At 50.6% G+C, this 17,214-nt stretch overlaps 1 protein-coding gene across 3 annotated transcripts; it reads right to left on the bottom strand.

Moving 5' to 3' along the window:
* Window positions 1-6,567: 6,567 nt before the first annotated feature.
* MYORG (myogenesis regulating glycosidase (putative)) lies at window positions 6,568-17,105 on the bottom strand. Of its 3 annotated transcripts, XR_007719717.1 has the most exons (3): window positions 16,741-16,911; window positions 6,927-12,932; window positions 6,568-6,813 (listed from the first exon to the last, which is right to left on the bottom strand). XR_007719717.1 is itself a non-coding variant. In XM_050760763.1 (2 exons), the coding sequence occupies exon 2, from the start codon at window positions 12,867-12,869 to the stop codon at window positions 10,725-10,727; it is 2,145 nt and encodes a 714-aa protein (XP_050616720.1). In that variant the 5' UTR covers window positions 12,870-12,932; window positions 17,012-17,105; the 3' UTR covers window positions 6,568-10,724. The 3 variants fall into 3 exon arrangements, 2 of the variants coding, with proteins under 2 accessions (XP_050616720.1, XP_050616719.1); XM_050760763.1 differs by lacking the exon at window positions 16,741-16,911 and adding an exon at window positions 17,012-17,105 and having other exon boundaries at window positions 6,568-12,932; XM_050760762.1 differs by having other exon boundaries at window positions 6,568-12,932.
* Window positions 17,106-17,214: the final 109 nt, after the last annotated feature.

Here is a 17,214-nt window from a genome sequence, read left to right as displayed (position 1 = left end):
CACTAGGCTGGGCGCGGTGGCTCATGCCTATAATCCCAGCAGTTTGGGAAGCCAAGGCAGGCAGATCACAAGGCTGGGAGATTGAGACCATCCTGGCCAACATGGTGAAACCCCATCTCTACTAAAAGTATAAAAAAATCAGCTGGGCGTGGTGGCATGTGCCTGTACTCTCAGCTACTCGGGAGACTGAGGCAGGAGAATCGCTTGAACCCAGGAAGCAGAGGTTACAGTGAGCTGAGATCATATCACTGCACTCCAGTCTGGCTACAGAGCGAGAGTCTGTCTCAAAAAATAAAAATAAGTAAGTAAGTAAGTAAATAAATAAATAAAGCACTAGCTACTTGGGAGGTTGAGGTGGGAGGATCTCTTGAGCCCGGGAGGTCAAGGTGACAGTGAGCCATGATCACACCACTGCACTCCAGCCTCGGCAACAGAACAAGACCCTGTCTTTAAAAAATAATAATAAACAAATAAAGCATTTTGCCAATATTGCACAAGGTCTAATGGACAGTATTAAGCAAGATTCTAAAAAAATACTAACAACCCTCCCATCTACCCAAGTATACCTAACATGGTAGTAAAAAACAACATCCCTTACCAACCCACCTGCATTGATTTCAGGAGAAAAGGAAAAAAGAATGAAATCTTACCATCCTAAAAACAAGATAACTCCAGGAAAAATATTTATCTGAAGAAAGACAACTACAGAGACTGCTGGAAATATAAAGAATGATTACAGAGCTGGTTATTTAAAGCAAGTAAACACTTTGCTACACACATTAACATTCAGTCAGTGTGCTCTAAGACAGTCTTAAGGAAAATAGTACCCGAGCTTTTAAGTTAATACAATCATTGAAAGAAGGTCTAAGACCATATGGATACACAAAACTTTCAGAACCATTATTGGTTAAGTGATGATGGCAAACATCCCACCAGGCTGGCTTGTTAACCTGTAAGATGAATTTTAAAAACGGACATTCTCGAGATGTCTCTTCACCATGGTATTTATAAGCCAAACTCACAACAACGACAATGGTTTTAGGACCCTCCTCTCTTCCAACCAAACCAAAAACTAACTAGGGAAGAAAGAGGCAGGAGGGCCAATACGATATATTTTGGTGATGTGCTTCTCAACTTTATCAAGTATTGAATAAAAGTAAAAGGGAAAAACAACCCATCAATGTGTTACCTTTGGTAGAAAAAAAATTAAAACACAAAACAAAAGAGCAACACACACTTCATCAGTCATTGCTCAGTAAAAACAGTGATTGTCCAATATTGTTATTTTTTATTTTATTTTATTTTTTTTTAGATGGAGCCTTGCTCTGTTGCCCAGGCTGGAGTGCAATGGAGTGATCTCAGCTCACTACAACCTCCAGCTCACTGCAACCTCCAGCTCACTGCAACCTACGCCTCCTGGGTTCAAGCAATTCTCCTGCCTCAGCCTCCTGAGTAGCTGGGATTACAGGCGCCCGCCACCATGCCCAGCTGATTTTTGTATTTTTAGTAGTGACGGAGTTTCACCATTTTGGTCAGGCTGGTCTCGAACTCCTGACCTTGTGATCTGCCCGCCTTGGCCTCCCAAAGTGCTGGGATTACAGGCGTGAGCCACCGCGCCACTGCACCCAGCCCCTTTTCTTTTTTATAATAGCAATGGGGTCTCACCGTATTGCCCAGGCTGATCTTGAACTCCTGGGCTCAAGCAATCCTCCCACTTCAGCCTCCCAAGGTGCTAGGATTACAGGTGTGAGGACTGCGACTGGCTGTTGTTATTGAAATGTCTATTCTGCCTTCAATTCTGACAGTTTTTGCTGTATGTATCTTTGGACTTTTTGTTTCACCCAACTTTTATGCTAAAACTAGAGTTAGACTAAATCATAACTCATCATTGAAGTCCATTAAAAGTGGGTCAAATTGTATGTGTTACACTATCTAAAATCTTGCTTATCATTCCATATCACTTTTTAAATAGAATGTAATTTATTTTGTGGCCAGGCTCAGTGGCTCATGCCTGTAATCCTAGCACTTTGGGAGGCTGAGGCAGGTGGATTGCCTAAGCTCAGGAGCTTGAGACCACCCTGGGCAACATGGTCAAACCATGTCTCTACTAAAATACAAAAAATTAGCTGAGTGTGGTGGTGCACACCTATAGTCCCAGCTGCTCAGGAGGCTGAAGCATGAGAATCATTTGAGCCTGGGAGGCAGAGGTTGCAGTGAGCTGAGATCACACCACTGCACTCCAGCCTAGGTGACAGAACAAGACTCTGTCTCTGAAAAAAAAAAAAAAAAAAAAAAGAATGTAATTTATTTTGTGCTTTTGATTTTTTCTAGAAATTTACTTAGACAAAAAGCACTGTTTATTTGTTTTAAAGAGATGGAGACTTACTATATTATCTAGGCTGGTCTCAAACTCCTGGCCTCAAGCAATCCTCCCTCCTCAGCCTCCTAAGTGCTGGGATTACAGGCATTAGCCACTGTGCCCAGCACCTGTAAAAGCAGTATTTGGTAGAATCATGTTTTAACATAGACTCAACAGTTCCCTGACCCTGAAGAGGAGCCACAAAGTCCTAGTCTAGCTCCTATGTCATGTTTAAAGGATGTGGGGTCCAGACAGAATCATCAATGGTCAGGGTCAGGGCTCAACCTGGGGTCCAGAGTGGTTATGTCTGGGAGGCTCAGTGGTATCGCTAGGCATGGAATTCAAGCATAACACTATTGAGAGGCCAATTCGGGCACTAGGGAGGGAAGAGGGAGCAAGTGTTCTAAGTGCAACAGACTATGTATGTCCCTGTGCCTGAAAGAACTGGTTCCAGCCAGGTTCTGGCCCCCAAGGTTTGTAAGGTTTAGAAAGTGGCCAATATCTCTTGTGATGTCTCAGGCACAGAGATGAATGTGCAAGGAACTATGTATGTCTTCTGGCCCCTGTGGGGTAGACTAAGGCTGGGTGATAGGGAAGGCAACTAGGTAAATATTGTGGGAGTGAGTGAAGGTGGGTAGTTTACCTCCTTGTATTGGATGTGGTTTCACCTATGACGGGATATGTGGGGCTGAGACCTCAATTTCCCCTTCAATCGGGAGCCCTCCAAGCTCCAGAGCATCTCCTCCTGGAAACTTTCCCTAATAACCACTCATCCTATTTTTCCACCCACAGGAAAGATGTTCTGCCTGGAGCACCACCTGTTTCCCCACTACCCCCTTCACTGCCCAGGGTGAAGCAGCATCAAATGACCCTCTCCCCAGCAGGATGGTCTTAAGCTTTCACCTCCTAGGGGCATTTCATAGAGGCAGTAGAAAACCAAAATACCCTTTTGACCTTAAAAAACAATGCCTTACACCTCTACTGAAAGTGTTTGTTTGCTGAATTGAAGAGTTTAAGGAATGAAGTTATAATGGTAGAATATCAACTGAAATTCTTGTGCAGATATGTGACCCCAGGTGAGGCCCCTAGTTTGGAGAGTAGAGGCTCTGACCTCTAGCCATCCAGCCTTTGGCCCAACTCGTTCTTTCTTTTCTAGAAGTGCCATTCTGCCTTCCCCCTGCTGCTGCCCTCTTGAAGCTGTGCTATGGGGGCCCAGTCTCGGTGAGTCTGGTTGTCTGCCTTTCCCCAATCCCCACCAAATCCACTTTCCGCCCCCTCCAACCCCCCATCCTGCTTGGGATTATGTAATAGGAAGTTCTCAACTAGACTCCCTTGGGAGGGAAAAGGGGCCTGAGAGGGAAAAACAGCACAACAATACAGAGCACATGAGGCACAACCTCTTCCTGTCCTCTAGACTGAGAGCTCCCCAGAACAGGGCCTCCTCTTCTGATTTCTCCCATACCTCCCCCCAACCCTGGAGCCATGCAACCCAGGGCTTGCCACATAAGGCCGAGTATTCTACCCTCCCCTCAAGCTGCTGGAAAGATCCTTGGGCAGGACTAGCCTTAAGATAAAAAGCAGGCTGTTTCCTTGGGAGCAGGGGTGTGTCTGGAGAGGGCAGGGTATCAGCAGAAGCCCCACTGAGTCGAACAATGGCAGGAAAGGAAACCACATAGTTGCCACTGCATTTTTCTTCAAGGCTGAGTCCGCGCAGACCTTTCCTGGAAGGGATGGTTGTATAGCTGTTTCCAGAATAGAAGGTAGTATTTCTTCAAATGCTTTTCAAAATGGGGTGTGTGTGTGTGTGTGTGTATGTGTGTCTCCCTCACAGAAGCAGAGACAGAGGAGCGAAAAGGAGCCAGATCATAGAGGCCTTCACCACCAAAGCTTTGATTTTTTTCTAAATGACATGATTGAATTTCACAAAGATTTCCTTGGCTGCTGTATGGATTGGTTTGCCGGGTCCAAGAGCAGAAAGAGTTAGGAGGCCACTACAGTGGTCCAGGTTCCAATTGATTAGTTCCAGTGTGGGATAGTGGTCAGGGGACAAAGAGGTCAACACTGGCCCTTACTCAGGGAGGGGAGAAGGGACCAGAGTACTTGGTGAAGGGAACCAGGAGAATAAGACTTGCTCTGGAGCCAGATCGAGGGTCAGATATCTGGGGAAACAATGACAAGAACTCTCCCAGAAAACCCATAGCTTGGTCTCATAGAACAGGCTTGGCTGGGGCTCAACCCCTTCATATGGTGTTGGAAGGGAAACTGAGACACACTGTCAGGAACAGAGGGTCACAGAATGGGAGCCTCGGCTCCAGTCCCAGGCTTCCTGCAATGGCCACTCAGTTCATCCCCATTACTCCTGAAGAAGGGAGTTCCCATTTATGCATATCACACCCACCGCCCACCAGCCCAGGGGTAGAGGGGAGACCAATGAGGAATTCTGGCTATGACAAGGCTGCTGGAAGCTCCACAGAGGAGGGTCAGCACCCGCCCCCACCCAGATCCAGATGTACAGAGAGAGATAAATTTGGAATGTGCAGGGATAGGGGACTGGACAAGGCTGGCAGGAGCCAGAGTTCCTGGCACCCTGGGGAATTCGGGGTAGGGATAGCTGGCAGCCCAGTTCTTTTCTCTTTCCCTAGCTCCAAGAAAGATCCTCGTGAATCCTGACATTTCAGCATGCCCTCCCAATTACTTGAATCTTTTTTTAGTGTCAATGGAGAAAGGGGAAACACTTCTTGGCCTAGAATCAGGTCCACTGGGTGGTAGCTTCAGAGATGCACATTTCAGCCAGCTCCCATCCTTGGAGGTATACAGACTGGGATGGGCCATGCTGTTGAAAGGGGGTGAGTCCGGGGTCTGAGATTCTAGATCCCTGGAAACAGGATACCAAAGTTCTAGTGCAGCTGTGGTTACTAATTTTCCATATGACCTCAGGCCAATACCCTCCTCTCTCAGAGTTTCAGTTTGTTCTTCTGTGCTTTTGTGATTAATGGGGTCAATGGCAGAAGCCAGATGAGAAACCAGATCCCAAGCCAAGGGCCAGTTTGTTGGAATTTGGCCAGACAGTGTGTGCAGTCTGGTTTCCATCCAGGCCGTCAGACACTCCTGCCTGCCTTCAATGCCCTTCTAAAAGGTACTCCTCCTCCAGGGAAGCCTCACAGATTATCTTCTTCCTCCCCATGTCATACACTGCTTGGTCCAGGGCTGTCCAATAATATTTGTTGCAACTATGGAAAAGTTCTATAATTTGCACTGTCCAATATATTAGCCAGCAGTCACATATGGCTGTTGAACATTTGAAGTGTGGCTAATGTGCTAAAGAACTGAATTTTAATTAATTTTAGAAGTAAATTTAAGAAGCCATATGTGGCTACTGACTACCATATTGGATAATACAGGTTTTAGCCAAGGCTTTTCTCTCTCTGTTCCTTGGTTATAATAGTTCATAGGAGTTACCATTTATTGAGCACTTACTCTTTGCCAATTTTTACATAAGTGTTTTATTTTTTTTCCTCTTTTTTTTCTTTATTTATTTATTATACTTTAAGTTCTAGGGTACATGTGCACAACATGCAGGTTTGTTACATATGTATACATGTGCCATGTTGGTGTGCTGCACCCGTTAACTCATCATTTACATTAGGTGCATCTCCTAATGCTATCCCTCCACCCTCCCCCTGCATAAGTGTTTTATACACATCTTAGTGAATCCTGGAAATTCCATTTTAAAGATGAAGAAACCAAGGTTAGGTAAAACTGGTTTCAGGTTGCATAGAAAGCTGAAGAACCATTCAAGTGTGGGTCATGTTCTCCAGTCATTTAAGGAACCTTCCAGGGCCCAGCCTGGGGTTCTCCTTCTATACTTACTCTAGAGCACATGGCTGGACACCAGGGCCTGGGGAGGCTTATCAGCAAGTATCAATTGGTAGATGGTAGACACCTGATGAAAAGAAAAGAAACTACATTCACTTTCCATCTCCCAGGGACCCAGAAATCCTGGCTCCTGACATCCCACCTTAGGTATCTCTCTTTTTGCCTTTCTCCTGGACTACAGTGTCCTTTGGGTCACAAACTCAGAACTCAACTGGGTGCTATGTGCAGAGGGCTGGGGAGGGGGTGTCACAGGCAGGCCCAGAGAAAGCCATCCAGGCTGACAGCTGGGTTCTAGAAGGATCCTTGTTTTTAATCAAGAAAACAAGAAATAGTATTATAATAGCTACCTTTTATTGAGCACCCACTTTGTGCCAGGCACTTTACATACATTTGTGCTTATAATTCTTACAACAACCTGGGGAGGTAGGCATTATTATCATTTTACATATGAGAAAACAGAGGCTCAGCAAGGTTAAGCAGCTTGTTCAAAGTCACAGAGCTGGTAGATGAGTGATAGAATCAGCACTTGAGTTGTGCATCTGTGAGGGCCCCAAAGCTTTCATCAGGCATTTTCCACACTGAGAAAATAAAGAAGGTAGAGAAGTGGTGTATTAGTCTGTTTTCACACTGCTGATAAAGACATACCTGAGACAGAGTAATTTATAAAGAAAATGAGGTTTAATGAACTCACAGTTCCATGTGGCTGGGGAGGCCTCACAATCATGGTGGAAGGCGAAAGGCACGTCTTACGTGGCAGCAGGCAAGAGAGAATGAGAGCCAAGCTAAAGGGGAAACCCCTTATAAAACCATCAGATCTTGTGAGACTTATTCACTACCACCAGAACAGTATGGGAGAAACTGCCCCCATGATTCAATTATCTCCCACCAGGTCCCTCCCACAATTATGGGAGCTACAGTTTAAGGTGAGATATGGGTGGGACACAGCCAAACCATATCATTCTCTCCCTGGCCCCTCCCAAATCTCATGTCCTCTCATTTAAAAATCAATCATGCCTTCCCAACAGTCCCCCAAAGTCTTAACTCATTTCAGCATTAATTCAAAAGTCCACAGTCCAAAGTCTCATCTGAAACAAGGCAAGTTCCTTCCGCCTATGAGCCTGCAAAATCGAAGGCAAGTTAGTTACTTCCTAGATACAATGGAGGTACGGGCATTGGATAAATACACCCATTTCAAGTGGGAGAAGTTGGCCAAAATGAAGGGGCTAATGGCCCCGTGCAGGTCCAAAATCCAGCAGGGCAGTTAAATCTTAAAGCTCCAAAATGATCTCCTTTGACTCCATGTCTCACATCCAGGTCACACTGATGTAGAAGGTGGGTTCTTATGGTCTTGGGCAGCTCCACCCCTGTGGCATTGCAGGGTACAGACTACTTCTTGGCTGCTTTTACAGGCTGGCGTTGAGTGTCTACAGCTTTTCCAGGTGCATGGTGCAAGCTGTCAGTAGATACACCATTCTGATGTCTGGAGGACAGTGGCCCTCTTCTCACAGCTCTACTAGGCAGTGTCCCAGTGGGGTCTCTGTGTGGGGGCTTCCCCTCCCACATTGCCTTAACAGAGGTTCTCCATGAGGGCCCCACTCCTGTAGCAAACTTCTGCCTGGACATCCATTCATTTCCATACATTCTCTGAAATCTAGGCAGAGGTTCCCAAACCTCAGTTCTTGACTTCTGTGCACCCACAGGCTCAACACTACATGGAAGATGCCAAGGCTTGGGCCTTGCACCCTCTGAAGCCAAGGCCTGAGCTGTACCTTGTCCCCTTTTAGCCATAGCTAGAGCAGCTGGGATGCAGGGTAACAAGTCCCTGGGCTGCACACAGCAGGGGGACCCTGGGCCTGGCCCACGAAACCATTTTTTCCTCCTAAGCCCCCAGGCTTGTGATGGGAGGCACTGCTGCAAAGGTCTCTGACATGCCCTGCAGACATTTTCCCCATGTCTGGGGGAACATGGTGATTAATATTTGGCTCCTTGTTACTTATGCAAATTTCTGCAGCAGGCTTGAATTTATCCTCAGAAAATGGGTTTTTCTTTTCTATCTCATCGTCAGGCTGCAAATTTTCCAAACTTTTATGCTCTGTTTCCCTTTTAAAACTGAATGCTTTTAACAGCACCCAAGTCACTTCATGAATACTTTGCTGCTTAGAAACTTCTTCTGCCAGATACCCTAAATCATCTCCCTCAAGTTCAAAGTTCCACAAATCTCTAGGGCAGGGACAAAATGCAGCCAGTCTTTTTGCTAAAACATAGCAAGAGTCACCTTTACTCCAGTACCAAACAAGTTCCTCATCTCTATCTGAGACCACCTCAGCCTGGATTTCATGTCCATATCATTATCAGAATTTTGGTCAAAGCCATTTAACAAGTCTCTAGGAAGTTCCAAACTTTCCCACGTTTTCCTCTGATCCCTCCAAACTGTTCCAACCTCTGCCTGTTACCCAGTTCCAAAGTTGCTTCCACATTTTCGGGTATTTACAGCAGCACCCCACTCTACTGGTATCAATTTATAGTATTAGTTCATTTTCACAGTGCTGATAAAGACATAACCAAGACTGGGTAATTATAAAGAAAAAGAGGTTTACTGAACTAAAAGTTCCACATGGCTGGGGAGGCCTCACAATCATGACAGAAAGGCACGTCTTACATGGCGGCAGACGAGAGAATGAGAGCCAAGTGAAAGGGGAAACCCCTTAAAAATAATCAGATCTCATGAGACCTATTCGCTACTACCAGAACAGTATGGTGGAAACTGCTCCCATATTTCAATTACCTCCCACTGGGTCCTTCCCACAACACATGGCAATTATGGGAGCTACAATTCAAGATGAGTTTTAGGTGGGGACACAGCCAAAGCATATCAGGTGGGGAAAGGGCTGCATTCTCTAGGGGGTAGGGGACTGGTTTTGCTACTAGAGCTGTTGATAGAAGCTAAAGTTCACCCTGTTTCCCACTTACCCTCTCTGGCATGCCACTTTTCTCCAGACTCAGCTGCAAAGTCAGAAAAAACTCACTCTGACTGAGGTTGCTCTTCTTAGAAAGAGAAATGGCTAGCATGGTGGCTTATGCCTGTAATCCCAACAATTCAGGAGGCCAAGGTAGGTGGATCACGAGGTCAGGAGTTTGAGACTAGCCTGGCCAACATGGTGAAACCCCGTTTCTATTAAAAAATACAAAAAGCCAGGCATAGTGATGCACGTCTGTAATCTCAGCTACTCAGGAGGCTGAGGCAGGAGAATCGCTTGAACCTAGGATGGGTTGGTTGCAGTCAGCTGAGATTGCGCCACTGCACTCCAACCTGGGTGATAGAGCAAGACTCCATCTTGGGGAAAAAAAAGAGAGAGAGAAAATGGCTGAGATGAAAGACCTTCCCGTCTGTTTATTGGTAGTTGTCAGCGTGTGCATGTAGCCTGTGTTCAGAAGCACAGACCATCAGAATAAGAACATCACTCCCTTCTAGACCACACCCCAGGCACATGTGCAGGGAGTGAGGCAGCTGAGGAATCTTAAAAGGGCTATTTAATTTCCTACTAGAGTCCCAGGGAAACCACCTGGGAGGAGGCTGGCTCAGCAATCAGAGCCTCAAATTTGCTCCATGCCCCCCCTCCAGTTTATCCAGCCTCAGAAAGGTTGTGTTCATTTCATAGATCAGGGACCCATGATTTGTGTGTGTGTGTCTCTCTCCCCCGCTCCCCCACAAACACACACACACACGCACACACACACTTGAGTTAAGGCACAAAGTCTGGCCTGCATAGCCCTGCAAGTCCGTTTCCATCAGGCACATCTGGCCCAGGGCTGAGGCCATGTATGTACACAAATGGGTGAGTGCAGTGTTAGAAGTCTCTTCACAAATAAGGAACATGATGATGGCTCTGTGCTAAGCCCAGTCCTCCTGTTCCCTGGGAGGGGATCTCTTGCCTCCTAGTCAGTTAGCCAAACACCTTCTCCCCAGATGGACTGGGACCAAATCAGCCACAGTTCAGGTGAGTGCTGGGGACTCAGGGCCTGACTTCTAACACTAAGAAAGCACACTTTCTAAGTGTGGTGGGGGCTATTTGGGGACCTTAAATAAGATCAAGTCCCCACCTCAGATGGAAAAAGATGGCCACCAAAGCCAGGATGGAGAGGTTTCTCTTTGTGCTTTGAAACCTCAACCATGTATAACAGGAACAGAGCTGACCTTTTTCCTCTAAGCTCTCTGGCTTCCACCCCAGGGAAGAGGTTTCTGCAGACTGGTGTGAGTGTGGGGGTGGAAAGGGCACAGTCAGGATTGTGCGTTGGAGCAGGAGATTCCTTCAGTGCCCCCTCCCCAGACCCCACCCTTAGCAGCTGCTTCCAGCACATTTAGGTCAGCAACCACTTAATGGGTGGCATAGAGGTGGAGGTTCCTGGGAGCACATGGTGCGGGTGTGACGGAGAGTTCGAGGTCTGCATGAAGGCTGGGAGCTGTGCGGTTACTGGGCCCTGGGCTGGGTCAGGACGCCCAGGTAAAGTAGGCGATCTCATCCAGGTCGACCGGGTAATCCGTGAGCAGCACCGGCGTCTTGTCGAAAAGCTCACCCTTGTAGCTGCGCCACTTGCCGGCGGGCAAATAGACGTCACGCTCCTGCTTGCCCGGCTCCAGCACCGGGGCCACAAGCAGCGTGTCCCCAATAAGGAACTGAGAGTCTATGCGGTGAGCTGTCTCGTCGCCGGGCGCAATCCACCAAAGGGGGCGCACAATGGGGTCACCCGTGTCGGTGACCTCGCCCGCCAGCTCAAGCAACAGCGGCGCCACAAGCGAGGCCCGCAGGGCGGCGAACTTCTGCGCGATGGCCACCACTTCCGCGTCGTAGCGCCAGGGCGGGATAGAGAACTGCATGGCTGGCATAAAAGCGGCCACTTCCAGCCAGCGAATGTAGAGCTCGCGCTCGGGCACATCGCCGCCGGCTGTACGCTGGGGCACAGCGTTGCCGCCCACCATATCGGGTAGGATGAATGGGTAGCCCAGCATGCTGACGGTGAGCACCGCAGGAATGAGTGAGCGCAGCCCCAGGTCGTAGCCCCACACAGAGTCACGATCAACCAGGCGAAAGAAGCAGGAGATGTTCTGTGACTGGTAGCCCACGCGCACCTCTGCCAGCGAGAAGAAGGGTAGCGCCATCTCAGTGTAGCGCCGGCTCCAGACGCTGGGGTCCGGCAGCGGCCGGTAGGTGCTGAAGTCCCGCGGCAGGTAGCTGACCTCACCCGCGTCGAACTTGAAGGAAGCCACGGAGTAGCGAGAGCGCAGCCTCCGCAGGTGTCCCTGGAACCAGTCGCGGGCTTTTGGGTGCGTGAAGTCGAGCACCGCGCCGATTCCGTTCCACCAGCGCACCAGCGCGGGTAACCGGCCCGTGGGTTCGCGCACGAACAGCTCGCGCTCCACGCCCTCGCCGAAGCGCGACGAGTTGTAGTTGACAAACGGATGCACCCAGAGCGTGACACGGAAGCCGGCGTCGCGCAGGCGGCGGAACATGTCACTGGCGTTGGGGAATTTGACCTCGTCAAAGTCGAAGTCGCCATAAGCAGGTGTGTACATGTCGTCGATTTCCAGGTGGCTGCTGTTGAAGTGGTGCTGGCGGATCTGTTGGGCAAAACGCAGCACCTTGTCCTGGTCCACCGCGCGCCCGTACAGCGCCCACGTGGACCAAATGGGGTCTCGGAAGGCCTCGGGTGCTGGCACCCTGGACGGCTTGTTGAAGTAGCGGCGCACCATGTACTTGTGGATGGAGGTGACGTCCGAGCCCACGCACACTCGGTAGCTCAGCTCTGGCGCTGCAGCGCTGCCGGCGTGTGGCTTGTAGGGCGTGTTGTGGTAGCGCGCCTGAAGCCGCAGCGAGCGCTCTGTGCCGTTCCAGCCCAGGTGGAAGGGCACCGAGTCGTTGACTTTGATGGCGGCCGCACGAGAAGATAGCCAGTAGCGCTCGAGGATGCCCCCAAACGCGGCATCGGAGGAGTAGACATCGCTTGTGACGAACGGCTGGGGCTCCTGTTGGCCTTCCAGGCGGATGGGCCAGTGTTGCGTCCTCATCTCAGCGCCACCATACCAGTGGGCCGCGGCGTCGCCCAAGAACATGGCGTGCTCCACTGCCCGGCCCGGCGCCGCCTCCTCCCAGCGCACGCGGTAGCACATCACTGTGTCCTTGGGCCGCACGGTCTGGATGAAGAAGTGCAGCGGCCGCCCATCGGCCGTGAGCGAGCAGCCCAGCAGGGCGCCATCGCGACTGCAGGAGTCGAGGTCCAGCGCGCCGGAGCGGAAGGCCAGGCGGAAGACCTGCTCTCCCTTCTGGTTGCGGATGGAGAAGCCGCCAGCGTTGAGGTCCAGCAGCTCCGCACGAAGTCGCTCCGCCTTGCGTAGGGAGACGCTGTAGTAGCACCAGGCCACCACCGCGGCCAGCACAAGCAGCAGCCCCAGAACCGCAGAGCCCAGCAGCGGTTTCAGTTCTTTGGAAGGCTTGGGCTTGGCAGGCGAGAAGTTGTCGGGCAGGAAGGTGTACATAGCTGCGGCTGCGATGGCCTCGGGGTTCTGACGGTCTGTGTAGCAGCCAGACCGGCGGCGGCGGGGATAGGCCTGGCTCTTCTCCTGAGGATTCTGGAGCATTAGTGGGCTGCTAAGAAATGAGTGGGCCGTGGGGCTATCTGACCGAGCTCATCTCAACCTGCTCTGGAAGGAGGAGAGAGAGATAGAACTGAGCTTTCTCATCCCATGATATTTCCATTTGCTGCTGCAAGCTACGAGGAGGTGTATACTTTGGGAAGGTGAATACTGGAAACTGAGGGCTTGACGAGTTTCAAAGGTGAGACCCTTACTAGGACAATCTGTGTCTAACCCACCCTTTCTCATGGGTCCTAATGCTTGCCCAAATTAGGAGTCTGTGACTGGGGGGTGGTGCATGCGACTGGGAGATGGCACACATCCTTATTTTCCCAGTGGAGAAAAGAACCCTGAGAGGGTCAGGAAGCTTTCCAGGATCACGGGATAAGCCAGGCCTCCCCGGATCACACATGGGGCCGTTCGGGCTGAAGAGATGGGGAAGGAGCTAGAGAAGTCCTGCTCTCCTAGAGGTGTGGATGGCTGGGGTGGGAGAGGGTGCATTGTCCAGCCAGCTCCTTGAGACTTTTTTTTTTTTTTTTTTTTTTTTTTGAGATGGAGCCTCCCTCTATCACCCAGACTGGAGTGCAGTGGTGTGATCTCAGCTCACTGTAACCTCTGCCTCTTGGGTTCAAGTGATTCTCCTGCCTCAGCCTCCCGAGTAGCTGGGATTAAAGGCGCACACCACCATACCCAGCTAATTTTTGTATTTTTGTTAGAGATGGGGTTTCCCCATGGTGGTCAGGCTGGCCTCGAACTCATGACCTCAGGTGATCCACTTGCCTCCATAATTGCTGGGATTACAGGTGTTAGCCACCTCGCCTGGTTCCCCTGGAGACTTAACAGGATGGTAGGCTAGCTTCCCTGTCCCCAGAGCGGGAAGAGGAGGAAGGAAGGGAGAACAGCTCAGGAATGTGTTTTTATCCTGAGTCAAAAGCCTGATGAAATCTGGAGATTAAAGAAGACACCCAAAGCCAGACTTAGTCCCAGGGCCTGGTTTGGAGGGAGGTAGAGTTGGGTTCAGACATTAGGGCCTGGGGCAGGAGCCTGGCATGGGGGCCAGTTGTTTCTCACATCTGCTTCTCTTTGCCCTCAAACTCACCCTGCTGTCAGCCATCCATCACCAAATCCATTTCCCTGCCTGCCTTCCTGCTCTGCTCCTGGCACCACATCTGTGGGCCAGCTACTTCCTAGCTCTGTTTCACCCACTGTCCTGTTTCTGTCATAGTTTGGCCGCTGTCACTTTTCCCCTGTATTACTGAACGCTTCCCCCAACAGGCCTCTCTGCCTCTTTCTCACCAGTGCCTTCTGATCACAGCAACCATAGTGATCTTTCTACAGCACTTGTCAAACTATGTCTATCCCTAGCTTCGAGAGCTGCTCATTACTTCCATGATGAAATTTAAAAGTGCTTTGCATTGGAGGCATGATGTGTTCTCAGCTACTGTTCTGATTCCATTTCCAGCCAGTCCTATCTTGTGATTACCAAGCTCATTCCTTCCCCAGCCTAAATCCTTTAGGCCACCTGCTTCAGGAGATTTCACCCACCTAGCTTCGGCCAATGCACCTCCTCCACCTACCTGCTTTCCAGGGATCAGACACCCACCACTACCACTAACACACATAAACTCTGACATACTATATGCTAAACATCCAGATATGAGGCCATGCATGGTCCTCGTGCCTGTAATCCTAGCACTTTGGGAGGCCAAGGAGGGTGGATCGCTTGAGCTCAGGAGTTTGAGACCAGCCTGAGCAACATGGTGAAACCCTGTCTCTACCAAAAATAAAAAAAATAAAAAAAATAAAAATAGCCGGGCATGGTGTTGCGCACCTGTAGTTCCAGCTACTTGGGGGGCTGAGGTGGGAGGATCACTTGAGCCCAGGAGGTCGAGGCTGCAGTAAGCCGAGATTGTGCCACTGCACTCCAGCCTGGGTGACAAAACAAAACAAAACAAAAAACAAACAATAACAACAAAAAAAAAAAACAGATATGACTGCAGGGAAACACAGGCTCAGGGGAAGAATTGTGTCCTACTCTGCCACTCAAGGCCACTGACCGTTCCTGTCTCAGGCTTCAGAGCAGAGTCCAACAAAGAAATAGCACCACCCAGGTGCACACACTTGCATACACACAGCCAGACAGTTGGTTGCCCAACTGCTCCAGCTCAGAGGAAGAGAAAGAGACTGGCAAATAATAATTAGCCTCCTCCCAGATGTCAGTGTCTGTCTCTAAGTCCCCAGGGACTTCCAAGGGGACGCCGGAACTACTCAGGTTTTTCACTTCCCCCATGCAAGAATGTAAGGTGTAGAGCAGAATTTGATCCTACATGTCAATACACAGCTCCTCCCATAGGCACTCCCCACATGGTGCTAGCTCAGGGCCTCATTCTCAGTGCCCTCTGCCCCCAGCTGCCTAAGCTTGTCTGGAACAGACTCTTATTCCCTTTCTCTCAGTCTACAACGACTTAGCTTTCCTCCCCATTCCTGTATAGATACAGCTTAGAAAACCCCTCCTGGAAAATGCAGCCAGTGGCCTTTAGCTGATGCCCTCAAGCTGAGCAGAACCCAAAGAAGGCCTTAGGTGGTTCAGATCATACCTGTGAGTTTATATTCATTCATTCAAGATAACCAAAGCCCCATTCTGGGCACCAAGGAAATAAGGAGAGAGGGGGTCAGTATCTGAAGAGGAGAGAGACTTCCTCATCCTCAAAACTTTCATATGAAGTCAGCCTATCTCATGAGGCCTGGAGGCAGGAAGAGGCCACCAAGGTGGATTCAAAAGCCTTTCCAATAGTTAGGTTTTGAGAATCTTAATTTTCTGGAATCTGACGTTCTTTGATGAAAGACAGAAGCCCACAGGCCTGGGCACCCACCCACCCCAGGCACCATGATAGTGTCCCAAATGCCACCACAGCATCCAGTTCTATCAACAATGTGGAACAGCAGACATAGTACAGTGACCATTTTACAGATGAGGAAACATGGCCCAAACAGAAAAAGGAACTTGTCTGAAGTTAGCCAGGTAGCAAGGCTGCCTGGATCTAAAATCCCAGCTCAGCTCCCCACAGTGTTAAGTTTTAGGAGATGGGAGATAATGATCTGACCTGGCTGCCTGAATGCAGTAGCAGAAAGGAGCCCTGGGGCTGAGCTGGTGGGACCGGCTTCCATCAGATGGGCATGGTGAGGCCTGTCTTTCCAAGGGCTGGTGCTGCTGCTTGCTCCATGCCGACCACGAGAGCCTCTTAGGGGCAGCAGAGAGGGCAATTTTAATGGCATCTGGTACCGGGACTTTGGGGGAGGAAGTCTGTGGTTCTGGTGTTAACAGTGGTGCCAGAGACCTCTCATCTGCTGCCTCTGCCATCTAGTCAACCCAAGGCTAGTGCTAGCAGGTGGAGTCTGCAGGGTGGGCCTCCCTGGGCTCTGCCCGCTGAGCCTTTCCCCACTGGACCCTCAACCTCAGTCTTGGCTGCCACGGCTAGTCTGGTCTAAGGGGGAGGGCCACGCCCGGCTCAGCTGAGGGGAATCCATTCCAAGTAGAATCGTTAGTTGAACACAGTTCCCAGAGGGGGGATGGAAATATCAAAGGCAACTCGATCCGGCCCATCTCCCTCTCCTGCCCGGCGACGGGATCCGCGGGGATCAAGTGACTGCTTACACAGCCTGGAATACTGCACAGCCACCCGAGCAGCCCGCCCGAAGGCTATACTGTCCGAGGGGCCGACCGAGGTCAAGGGACCTGTCGCCTGGCGGGAATGCGGCCGTGAAATGGGCCCAGGTGTTCAGGCTCGCTCCACCCATTCATCGGTGGGAGCGAAAGTTCAGGAATCGTGCTCCTTCAGCAGCCCCCCGCCTCCCACAGCCCTCCCGCTGGGCTCACCCATTGCAGTTACAGCCCGGCAGAACCGGGGGTGAAGGAGCTTCCCGCCGATCCCCTGCGCTTGAACCAGAGTGAAGCTGCCACCGCGCCGCGCGGGGCTCTGCCTGGCAGGGTACAGCTGAGCCCCTCCTCGGGCCCCGCCCTGGGGCTCCTCGGCCACGCCCCAGTCATCCAGTCTCGCCTCGGGCCTCAGAGTCCAGCCCTGCCCTTGACGTTCGACCCCTCCTCCCAGGTTATCAGGCGGACCTGAGGCCCCGCCCCTCAGCCCCACCTTCCTGCCACTGCTCTGTGCTCTGCCCCTGGCATTTCGGGCTTGCTCAGTCCTGCGTCCCGAGTCTCCGACTCCCGCCGGCGGGCCCGCCCCTGCTGGGCCACTGCTTAACCGCAAGCGGGCTGGGCTCGACCCCAGGCCTGCTGGGACATGTAGTTCTGCAGAAAGGAGCAGCTGCGGAAGGTTGGGGTTCTTGCACCTCT

This window comes from Macaca thibetana, chromosome 15 (assembly GCF_024542745.1).
Source record: "Macaca thibetana thibetana isolate TM-01 chromosome 15, ASM2454274v1, whole genome shotgun sequence".
In the NCBI taxonomy this organism is placed as follows: Eukaryota; Metazoa; Chordata; class Mammalia; order Primates; family Cercopithecidae; genus Macaca; species Macaca thibetana.
The sequence above is the reverse complement of the archived record's forward strand: the minus strand, read 5'-3'. Positions and strand labels throughout refer to the sequence as shown.

What these genes read in the sequence shown, in the direction of transcription:
- MYORG (XM_050760763.1), bottom strand. Translation starts at nt 12,869, where the DNA reads ATGCTCCAGAATCCTCAGGAGAAGAGCCAGGCCTATCCCCGCCGCCGC.